This window comes from Camelina sativa, chromosome 9, assembly GCF_030686135.1.
Source record: "Camelina sativa cultivar CO46 ecotype springtype chromosome 9, ASM3068613v1".
In the NCBI taxonomy this organism is placed as follows: Eukaryota; Viridiplantae; Streptophyta; class Magnoliopsida; order Brassicales; family Brassicaceae; genus Camelina; species Camelina sativa.
In genome coordinates this window covers 39,650,133-39,661,667 of record NC_141888.1, presented here as the reverse complement: position 1 = coordinate 39,661,667, position 11,535 = coordinate 39,650,133, and the positions used below count along the sequence as shown (strand labels likewise).

The window sequence follows — 11,535 nt, the reverse complement described above, 5'->3', positions numbered from 1 at the left end:
TCCTACGGTCTTGTGTTGGCTAGTGTGATGTTCTTGGACGGGTGATAGCCTTGAAAGATAAGTTGCAGTCGATGACGGCGTCTAGAATTGACGCTAGGGCATGTGCATCGATCGACACCAGAACTGAAACTCCGACAACTTTTATTTTTTCAGTCGCAAGATGTGGTTGCTGCGGTAACTTAACGAACAGACTCTATGTCGCTTAATAGTTTTTGATTATTTGAAGTCTACTATGTATTTTCGATAGGTTTAATTTTTAGTAATAATTAAAATATTTATTTTGCTAGTTTAGCCAAACACTCGTATATAATGGGACATAGAGAATATATGAATTAAAGTATTTGCAAAGAAAAATTATGAAGTTACATTGTCTGAAAATAGTAGAGTTAAAAGTATTTGGAAAAAGGAAAGGGAAAATTCCCAAAAAAAACACCAACTATTTAATATTTGCCAGAAAAAAACATGAACTTTTTTCGTTGTCAGAAAAATACGCAGACTATTTTTTAGTTGATAAAAAATACACGAACTATTTATTTTTTCCAGTTTCTCCTCGTCTCCGTTTCGACCGTTAACAGTATTGTAACGGCATTACTATTTTTGAAAAAAATTCTAGAAAAAAACACAAACTATTTCTTTGTTGCCAGAAAAATACATGAACGTTTTTTTCTTTGCCTGAAAAATACATAATTTTCCATTTCTTATTTTTCTATTAACAATGTTAGAGATCATAACTTATAACCTTCTCTGCTCTCTTGAACTTCATTCAAATTTTCATTACTATTTAGGATAACAAAAATAAGAACAAATATACACAATTAGATTAATCAATTTCTAAATTTCTCAATTAGTGTTGTTTTTGGATTTATACTGACTTTACAAATTTTGAAACTTCATCAACATTTCTCTAAAATTTTATGAGATCTCCACCTTTGTAGACTTTTGTATACATTTAAAAAAATATGCATCTCTTTAGTTTAGTACCTTTTATGATGCTTATAGCCAGTGTAAATCATCAAATGGGCTGGTGTACGCAAACTTGATCGAGATCATAGATTATAGCCATTTTGTGGGACATCAACTCTTGTAACGTAACAAGATTCACCATTTATTTATGCAAAAACAATACTAATTGAGAAATTTGGAAATCGATTAATCTAATTGTGTATTTTTGTTTTTGAATTTAGTTATCATAAATAATAGTGAAAACTTGTATGAAGTTCAAGAGAGCAGAGAAAGTTATGAGCTATGATCTCTAACATTGATGGAAAAATAAGAAATGAAAAATTATGTATTTTTGAGGCAAAGAAAAAAAAGTTCATGTATTTTTCTGGCAACAAATAAATAGTTTGTGTTTTTTTTCAAAAATAGTAACGCCGTTACATTACCGTTAACGGTCGTAACGGAGACGAGGAGAAACTGTAAAAAAATAATAGTTCGTGTATTTTTTATTAACTAAAAAATAGTCTGCGTATTTTTTGGCAACGAAAAAAATTCATGTTTTTTTCTGACAAATATTAAATAGTTGGTGTTTTTTTGGGGAATTTTCCCAAAAAAGAAATATATAATTATAAATTTAAAAAAAAAACTGAAAATAATTGTGGGGCTTGGCAAGTCAGCTGAAAGCTCTTTCAAGAATGGATATTCCAAAATAATTGGTTAACACTTGGTTAACTATAAACCAAAAGGAATTTGAAATATTTAGATTTGAATAGATCATGTTAATCTAAACCGGAAAGAGCTACTAGTCTGAGAGAAACCCAGTTTATACTCCAAAATCCTCAAACTCCTAAAACCCACACCGAATCGAAGATTCGCGATGTAATAATAATTCCTTTTCTTCTACAAACTTCCTTTTGCCTCTTCTCCAAGCTTCTCCAAAGGTTCCCTTCAATTGCTTCCTCTCCTCTTACAAAAAAAACCCTAAAACCAAAACATCAATCCCTTCAATTTTGACCTCAAACATGGCGTCAAGGAGATTGTCCAAGTCTCTTTCCTCAGCCATCAAGGCTCAATATACTCTCTCAAGACCATCTCTTCTCCTCCGTTCTCACCCTCTCTCTTCCTCTGCTCACTATTTTACCTCCCCCCGACCAAATTCATTCATCGGACTCGCCGGAAACAACAACTCTTCCGTCACTCAGGCAACGGCTTCTCACTCCCGACTCTTCCCTCTTTCTTTACAATTCCCTTCTCCTCGAAGCTTCTCCTCCAGCTCAGCTCAGGTTCGTGCTCGGCGATTTCATTCTATTTCAGTATTAGCTCCTCGATTTTGGAACAAAGATTGTTAATTTTTGTCGTGTTGTTGTTATTTTTTTGTAGCCAAGTCAAAATGAGTATACGGAGATGGCATGGGAAGGGGTTATCAATGCCTTTGACGCAGCTCGTAATTCGAACCAACAGATTGTGGAATCAGAACATTTGATGAAAGCTCTTCTTGAGCAAAAAGATGGTATGGCTAGGAGGATATTTACCAAAGCCGGAATCGACAACTCCTCTGTTCTTCAGGCTACGGATGACTTCATATCTAAACAACCAAAGGTTACAGGTGATACCAGTGGTCAGATACTAGGTTCATCTCTTAGTGTTGTATTAGAGAACGCAAAGAGGTATAAGAAAGAGATGTTAGATAGTTATATCTCGGTCGAACACCTTCTGTTGGCGTATTATTCGGATATGAGGTTTGGACAAGAGTTTTTCAAGAACATGAAACTTGATAAACAAGCCCTCAAGGATGCTATTAAAGATGTCCGCGGTAGTCAACGAGTTACTGATCAGAGTAAGTTTTTTTGTGTTGCATTCACTTTAAAAGATGGTATTGAGATCTTGTTGAATGTTTTGTTATATGGTGTGTCCTTTTATTTTTTTTTGTGTTAATGCCTTTTGCTTACTCTGATCATGTAATGTAGATCCTGAAAGCAAATATGAAGCACTTGAAAAGTATGGAAATGATTTGACTGAGATGGCTAGACGAGGGAAGCTTGATCCTGTCATTGGACGGGATGATGAAATCCGGCGTTGTATCCAGATATTATGTAGGAGAACAAAAAACAATCCTGTTATTATTGGTGAACCTGGTGTTGGGAAAACTGCTATTGCAGAGGGGTAAATCTTTAATATTATATTCCTTGCTTTTCTTTACTTTTGGAAAGTCTCTAAAAGTTACGATTGTACTAAAGAGATTTACCTTTACAGGTTAGCTCAACGAATTGTGCGAGGAGACGTCCCTGAACCTCTCATGAATCGAAAGGTTAGTGGTTTACTGTTTTCTGTAAGAAATGCTGAAGAAAGATCTTAACAGGTTTGATTTGGTTTCGTTTTCATTAGTTGATTTCTCTCGACATGGGTTCTCTCCTTGCTGGTGCCAAATATCGAGGAGATTTTGAAGAAAGGTTGAAAGCAGTATTGAAGGAAGTAACTGCTTCCAATGGGCAAACAATCTTGTTCATTGATGAGATCCACACTGTTGTTGGTGCAGGTGCCTTTCCTCATTCTATCAACATGCTATAAATATTGATGTTTTGTTTTTACTTTTTATACACAAAACATGTATGCATATACAGTATTGTGCCGTCCATGTTAACATTGTTGGGTGGATCTCTATCTAAAGGCTTTATATCCTGTGAGAGGGAAAATTATGGTTAAGATTTTGAAAGATCTACTAATATTATTACTCTTGTTTGCCATATCTGTTAAATCACTTTTGTACATTGTTACTGGTAAGATGAAACTAACGAATTAGCTAATATTATCTCTTGTTTAGGAGCTATGGCGGGAGCAATGGATGCGAGCAACCTCTTGAAACCAATGCTTGGCCGAGGTGAACTGAGATGCATTGGTGCAACTACATTGACCGAATACCGCAAATACATAGAGAAAGATCCAGCTCTAGAGCGTAGGTTTCAACAAGTGTTATGTGTTCAGCCCACTGTTGAAGATACAATCTCGATTCTCCGTGGGTTAAGAGAGCGTTACGAGTTACATCATGGTGTTACTATATCAGATAGTTCACTTGTTTCAGCGGCAGTTCTGGCTGACCGCTACATCACTGAACGCTTTTTGCCGGACAAAGGTATAGACACGCACTTTCCCTGAATTTTTATCAGTTTTCTTGGGATAATTCGACCATAGCATTGTTTTCTAAGATAAACGTTCTTTGTTTCAGCTATTGATCTTGTTGACGAAGCTGCTGCAAAGCTGAAGATGGAGATCACTTCTAAACCAACTGAACTAGATGAAATAGACAGAGCTGTGATCAAATTGGAGATGGAAAAGCTTTCTCTTAAAAATGATACTGATAAAGCTTCTAAAGAACGGCTACAGAAGATTGAGAATGATTTGTCCATTCTCAAACAGGAACAGATTGAACTTAGTGACCAATGGGAGAAAGAAAAGTCGCTCATGACTAAAATACGTTCGTTTAAAGAAGAGGTAAAAATTTCGCTCACTATTTTTTTTCAAGTATAGTTCATTCTTGAAATCTTATAACATATTTATGCCTTTTCGGCTTAACGTCTTATAAATCAATATCATACAAGACACTCGCAGTTTCTTGTTCTGTGTAGTACACTAGTACTTTTTGAGGTTGTAGTACTTGTGGTGGTTGCTAATCATGTTGGTCTATATCGACCCTGATGTCCATAACATGTTTTATGTTTTACAGATTGATCGAGTTAACCTGGAAATTGAATCTGCTGAACGTGAATATGATCTAAACCGAGCTGCTGAGCTTAAGTATGGAACACTTATGTCCCTCCAACGACAGTTAGAAGAAGCTGAGAAGAATCTCACGAATTTCCGACAGTCTGGAGAGTCACTACTCCGAGAAGAGGTTACTGATCTTGACATAGCAGAGATTGTGAGCAAGTGGACCGGTATTCCACTATCTAATCTCCAGCAGTCAGAGAGAGAAAAGCTGGTCTTGTTGGAACAAGTACTCCACAAGAGAGTTGTTGGTCAAGACATGGCTGTAAAATCAGTAGCAGATGCTATCCGGCGTTCAAGGGCTGGTCTTTCTGATCCTAACCGCCCAATAGCCAGTTTCATGTTCATGGGTCCAACAGGTGTAGGTAAAACTGAGCTTGCCAAGGCTCTAGCCGGATACCTCTTCAACACTGAAAATGCAATAGTGAGGATCGATATGAGTGAGTATATGGAAAAATTCTCAGTCTCGCGGCTAGTTGGTGCACCACCTGGCTATGTTGGTTATGAAGAAGGTGGGCAGTTAACCGAAGTTGTTCGCAGGAGACCTTACTCGGTGGTTCTGTTTGATGAGATTGAGAAAGCTCACCCTGATGTCTTCAATATCTTGCTACAACTGCTAGACGATGGAAGAATAACTGATTCTCAAGGGAGGACCGTAAGTTTCAAAAACTGTGTTGTAATTATGACGTCGAATATAGGATCTCATCACATACTTGATACCCTCCGCAACAATGAAGACAGCAAAGAAGCAGTTTATGAGATAATGAAGCGACAAGTTGTGGAGTTAGCAAGACAGAATTTTAGGCCCGAGTTCATGAACAGAATTGACGAGTACATAGTTTTCCAGCCGCTCGATTCAAATGAAATCTCCAAAATCGTAGAGTTGCAGGTAACAACCCCGTTTACACTCACTTTGTTTTGCATATTTAGTTTTCAGAATTTTTACTCTTCCATTTATTAATAGCTTGTGCACATATACTTCATACCCATTATTTTACAACATCAACTTCTCTTACTAGTTTGACTTTTGATAACAAAAAAAATGGAAGCATCATCACTTTGTGTTAGTCTAACCAATTTATTTTTTCCAATAACATTAGCGTATCTTATAACATTTGTGTAACGTGCAGATGAGACGGGTGAAGGATAGGTTGGAACAGAAGAAAATTAATCTTCAGTATACACAAGAGGCAGTGGATCTCCTGGCTCAGCTTGGCTTTGACCCGAACTATGGTGCGAGGCCTGTCAAGAGAATGATTCAACAGATGGTAGAGAATGAGATTGCCGTTGGGGTTTTAAAAGGAGATTTCGCGGAAGAAGACACAGTTCTTGTCGATGTTGACCTCTTGGCTAGTAACAACAAATTGGTTATCAAGAAGGTCGAGAGTAATGATACAACTGAAGAAATGGCCGCTTAATTAGACTGTACGGGTTAGCGTTTGAAAACTCTTTTGTTCTATCCTTTATAGATTCGTACTTCTAACAGGTTCGGATTGTTATGTTTTTAGTATCTTCTTGCCGACAAAGTAAATGGGAACACACACCGACATTAGCATTTGAAATTATTAACTTGGAGCGGTGAATAATGGGGTGTTAAGATCATTTATGAAGCGTTTAATAGGACGTACGTACGTACCAATGTGGTACGTGTATTATAGAGTTTGTTCCAGATCTGTTTTTCAATTAAGGAGATTAAACTTGCAAATCTTACCAAATCAAACGCTGTGATTTAGAATAATTAAAAAAAAAATTAACCACGTTCTCTTGTCGCCAGAATTGAATCGGATCCTTCTCTTAATTAGCTTCCGACAATGAAGTATTTGTTTATCTCTATAGTTTTTCTTATTAATTCTTTTGTCTCATGTTTAGTCAAGTACTTAGTATTCTCACTAGTGACGCATTAGCATATTTATTAGTTAGTTACTTTTGAAATGTCAGTCATGTCTTGTAATGAGGGGAAACAACCTGGTACATCCACTGTAAACAATAACAATTGAATTTTAGTTATCATTTTTTTCTTTCTTTCAAAACTATACTCTCAAAATTTTGAAATGAGCCAACAATTTCGAAATTTTAGAAGTATATATATATATTTTCCTCCTATATTATTTTTTTCTATAGGTTTTGGTTATATACACTGTATCTAGTATCTATCTTTTATGATCCTTTTTGTTTTTTTTTTTAACAAAGTCTTTTATGACCCTTATGTGGGAGTAGTACTTCACCAAAACCAAAAGGTGCAAAAATAAAACTCTTATTTGTTGGGAAAAGGTGCATAGAACTTATACAACAAGAGATAAACTAAGTATACCTGGAAATTATCAGTCATTTCGCTTTTGAGCACAAGAATATTCGCCTCAACTTCAGCAACTTTGTCTCGAGAGGCTGCATGGAACTCAGACTAAAATATCAGATTTAACACTTACTCAGCTTGCCAAGCAGTCTATGGCTTAACTTTATGTAGCTAGTATGAGAGCACAACATCTCTCTTAGGTGAAAATTTACTTGGTCAAGGACTTCCTTAATCCTTACACTCTGGAGTCATCTCTTTGTACTTGCCACATTTTTCTTTTGCAGCTCTCTATTTTACTTTCTTAGCCCTGTAAAGGTTACTCAAACCACTTTTTTAGTATGAGCCTCAATTTTTATCTTTTGAGCAACTAATTATAACTTATGCCTAATTTTGGATTGGTCGTTTTTAAAAATTTGCAATTTTCAAGTCTTGAAACAAATTCATGGTTGGTAAATAGATATGAGTGAAAAAACATATGGTTTAAAGAAACAGACGAAACATGTATGTGAAACTGAAAACGAAGCATTTGGAAATATGAAAACTGTTTTTATAAAAAATTTAGGAAGCGGATACATGTTGGAAACATATATATAATACATCATTAAATCATATACAGTATTATTTTAAAATTTATAATTAACAATACAAATCTAATACTAAAAGAATGATAACTCAACTAGGAAAAAGCAAATAGTCTACATTTACAATATACTGTATAAAAACTATTAATAGCTCAAAGTGATAAAAACTATCTTCATTTACATTTTTTATTAATTAATTTCATCAAACAAATTCTGAAACGATTTTGTGTTGCGGTAAAGCATAATCAAACTCAAGTCTCTCCAAATTAATTTAATTTAATTAATAGTAACTTTCAACATCTCTCATGACAATATTATATGTATTGTACCGTTGTCATTTCTCTTTTTCTAAAAATAAAATACAAACTTAAATGTGCAAAAAATTCTAAATCGCAAAATAATCTGTTACAACTACTAATATACCAAATCTCTTTAATATCATATACTTCCTCTGTTTTCGCCTCCAACTAAAAAACAAACAAATATAAAACAGAGCAAACTCTCTCTCTCTCTCTCTCTCTCTCTGCTCTATAGAACTGATCGGCGATAATGGCGAAGTGTCACCGGAACAATGTAGATCCTCTCATCCTCCACCGCATTCCCTCCGCTTCTTCTTCCTCTTCCTCATCCGTTAACACTTTCTCCGGATCGTCATTCCGTAGAATAATCTTCGACGCTCTTAGCTGCGGCGGTAGCTCTCGTTACCAACGTGAACTCCGAGAAGAAGAAGAAGAAGACGGTTCGAAATCGACAACAACGATCGGAGAAGATTTAGCAAAGAAAACAGAGAAGCTCTGCGATCTGTTGAACTTAGCAGTGATTGAAAGTGGTGTCGAGACAAAGAAGAAGGAAGAAACGTTAGAGGTTCTGAAACGTGTTGTTAAAGATTTACAAGCTGCGGAGGCAGAGACAGAGAAGAAAGTAGCGGCGGCGAGTGAGGTTAGGTTGTTAGCAAAAGATGATAGTGAAGTGAGAGTGACACTTGCTATGCTCGGTGCGATTCCTCCGTTGGTTAGTATGATCGACGATGATTCACTAATCGAAGATGCTCAAATCTCTTCGCTTTACTCTCTTCTAAATCTTGGAATCGGCAACGATGCGTGAGTCTTCTCATTGCATTGCATGTTTCTAATTCTTTAATTTTCAGAACATTTCTCAGTTTTTTTTTTTGGTTTATTAGTTATGAATGATTTTTGGTTGTTGTTGTTGGTTTGCTTCTTTTAGGTGAAAATTTAATTGTTTTTATTTAGAGAGATGTCACTTTCTTTGCTTTTTTAGGAGTTTGATCTGTTTCTGTTATATGTTTTTTTTTTTCTTAAGCCAAGAATAATTTTGAAAGCATTTAATAATTCAATCATTTGTTTCAATGACATATACAGGAACAAAGCAGCCATTGTTAAAGCAGGTGCTGTTCACAAAATGTTGAAGATAATTGAGTCGTCTAAGCCACGGAATCAAGCGGTTTTTGAGGCTATTGTCGCTAATTTTCTAGGGTTAAGCGCGTTGGATTCAAACAAACCGATCATTGGTTCGTCAGGTGCAATTGTTTTCCTAGTGAAAACGTTGAAAAACTTTGAGGAAACAAGTAGTTCAAGACAAGCTAGAGAAGATGCTCTTCGAGCGCTTTACAACCTCTCAATCCATCACCAAAACGTTCCATTCATCCTCGAAACCGATCTGGTTCCTTTTCTTTTGAACACGTTGGGAGATATGGAAGTTAGTGAGAGGATTCTTGCAATCTTAACCAATGTGGTATCAGTACCTGAAGGAAGGAAAGCGATAGGGGATGTGGTTGAAGCGTTTCCCATATTGGTCGATGTATTGAACTGGAATGATTCAGTAAAATGTCAAGAGAAAGCGATTTATATTCTCATGTTAATGGCTCACAAAGGGTATGGAGATCGGAGAGCGATGATCGAAGCGGGTATTGAATCTTCATTGCTTGAACTAACACTTGTGGGAAGCCCATTGGCGCAAAAGCGAGCCTCGAGGGTACTAGAGTGTTTGAGAGTGGTGGACAAAGGGAAGCAAGTCTCAGCTCCGATCTATGGAATATCTTCTTCTTCTTCGTCTTCATTGGGTAGAGAGAGAGGTCATGAGATTAGGATGAGTGATGAGAGAAAAGCAGTGAAGCAGTTGGTGCAACAGAGTTTACAGAGCAACATGACGAGGATTGTGAAGAGAGCTCATTTACCTCATGACTTTGTTACTTCACAACATTTCTCAAAGAGTTTAACTTTTTGAATCCAAAAACAAAAAGAAAAATGTGTAATCTATTATCGAATCATCGTTAATCATTGTCCAATAAAAGTTTCTATTAGGAAAAGCGAAATTTTATTACCATTTCTGAATTGAAAATGTTATCAATTATAAGTTCTTAATATTCTGGATTGGAATTAGGATAGAGCCATAAATAGTAGTTAACTTTATAACCAAGGTTAGGTTAGTCACACTACGGTAGCATCGATTGTAATTCTGAGGAAGGTGAGGGGTAATGGTACAGTGTGATTGGGATCTTCACATTCACCAAGTAAGTTTTTATATTTTCTTACTGTCATTTTTAACGCAAGTTACAATATTGTCCACCAAAGATATTATATAGTTTCTTTTTTGTATTAAGCATGCATTGGTCCACTCGTGGATCGTGCTGATAATAGTGTCCTTTAAAATATTAAGACTTTTCTGATACCAATGTTCGTTGCACACTCGTGGGATTTGCGAAGAACCGACAACCATTTTCGTACGTTGTTTAACGTAAAAGACAAATTTTGGAAAACGCCAAAATTTGTACGTTGATTCAAATGTAGTATTTTTGTTTTATGTTTTGGATAATGATTTAAAGGGGTTTTATTGAATGTTGTCATTGCGATCCTAACGCTGGTACGGTTTATTATTTTAAGTAGAGTTTGGAATTGTCGAATTGAATACTTCGACTGTACTTATTTGTGGTAAGAAGGAAGCCACGTGACGTACGTCTCAATTGTTTACATCACTTTGATCAATTTTATTTATGATGTGGTAGTATGAAACCTAAATGTCTGTGGATTTTTTCGACATCGACTCTTGAGAATGTACGCCCGCAACTTATGTTATCTTCCGGTTTGTTTGATGATTTTGAGAGTTTCTCTTTTGGCTTTTGTGTTGTAATTTATGTTTCTCGAGTATCGGGCTTAAGCTTCCGGAGATATCTCGGTTTTCCTCCGGCTTTAGGATTTCAAAAACGTATCCCACCGTTGTATTCCATTTTGTATGATATAATGAAAATTTTCAGTGAAAAAAAAAAGTATGAAATCTAATACGAGTTATATACTACTATACAGTTATATAATATACTTTGAAGTTTCCTTCCTTAATGTGTAAAAATCATAGTATCTTCTTAGATCACATGCACAACTTTGTGTGTGTGTGTGTGATGGAGACAGTGTTAGTAATATGGAATATTTTGAAGGAGACGTGCATATTTATTAACTTTATAGTTTAAGTGTATACGACAAAGACAAACGATAGAAATATATATATTTACTTCACGGACACGACTGTTACTTGAGTAAGTGTATAGGCATGGACATTATATGGTTATGTGCTTATGTTACTATGGATTCGATTGGTGACGAGAAATTTTAGACGGTGCGATTCAAAATGTGTTGGCACTTAAATATAAGATGGTACACCATTCTCATTGGGCTCCCAACCTTATTTTTCGAGAGCTCTTCATATAACTTTAACATGGCAAGTGGCATCTATGACCGTTGGCTCAATTTATGAGCAAAAAACTCTCAATTTATTTTTGAATCAAAGTTGACTGAATCGTTTTAATTTTTTACAAAATTTTAAACTTAATTTTTTAGATAATGTTAAATCAGTTGATGTGGCAATTTAAAAGTGCAATTTCCTATTCAGTATTGGCATACCTGATGCAGCCTTTATGATTCGTGTAGGTTATATATTATTGATGGATGA

General features: G+C 35.6%; 2 protein-coding genes across 2 annotated transcripts; both read left to right on the top strand.

Annotated features, from left to right (window-relative positions):
* The first annotated feature begins 1,700 nt into the window (after positions 1-1,700).
* Positions 1,701-6,284, top strand: LOC104713977 (chaperone protein ClpB4, mitochondrial). The gene is made up of 9 exons (XM_010431205.3): positions 1,701-2,222; positions 2,320-2,776; positions 2,907-3,102; positions 3,193-3,247; positions 3,325-3,475; positions 3,761-4,069; positions 4,163-4,428; positions 4,661-5,590; positions 5,832-6,284. Exons 1-9 carry the CDS (start codon positions 1,962-1,964, stop codon positions 6,117-6,119), a joined length of 2,913 nt encoding a protein of 970 aa, XP_010429507.2. The 5' UTR covers positions 1,701-1,961; the 3' UTR covers positions 6,120-6,284.
* A 1,722-nt stretch (positions 6,285-8,006) lies between these two features.
* On the top strand, positions 8,007-9,901 carry LOC104713976 (U-box domain-containing protein 45-like). The gene is made up of 2 exons (XM_010431204.2): positions 8,007-8,675; positions 8,955-9,901. The coding sequence occupies exons 1-2, from the start codon at positions 8,125-8,127 to the stop codon at positions 9,817-9,819; spliced, it is 1,416 nt and encodes a 471-aa protein (XP_010429506.2). The 5' UTR covers positions 8,007-8,124; the 3' UTR covers positions 9,820-9,901.
* The last annotated feature ends 1,634 nt before the right edge of the window (positions 9,902-11,535 follow it).

Excerpts from the sequence above, each read along its gene's own strand:
- LOC104713977 (XM_010431205.3), top strand. The coding sequence starts at position 1,962 with ATGGCGTCAAGGAGATTGTCCAAGTCTCTTTCCTCAGCCATCAAGGCT. Across the intron at positions 4,070-4,162 it reads ACGCTTTTTGCCGGACAAAG|CTATTGATCTTGTTGACGAA; the intron begins GTATAGACACGC and ends TCTTTGTTTCAG. Across the intron at positions 4,429-4,660 it reads TACGTTCGTTTAAAGAAGAG|ATTGATCGAGTTAACCTGGA; the intron begins GTAAAAATTTCG and ends TATGTTTTACAG.
- LOC104713976 (XM_010431204.2), top strand. The coding sequence starts at position 8,125 with ATGGCGAAGTGTCACCGGAACAATGTAGATCCTCTCATCCTCCACCGC. Across the intron at positions 8,676-8,954 it reads CTTGGAATCGGCAACGATGC|GAACAAAGCAGCCATTGTTA; the intron begins GTGAGTCTTCTC and ends TGACATATACAG.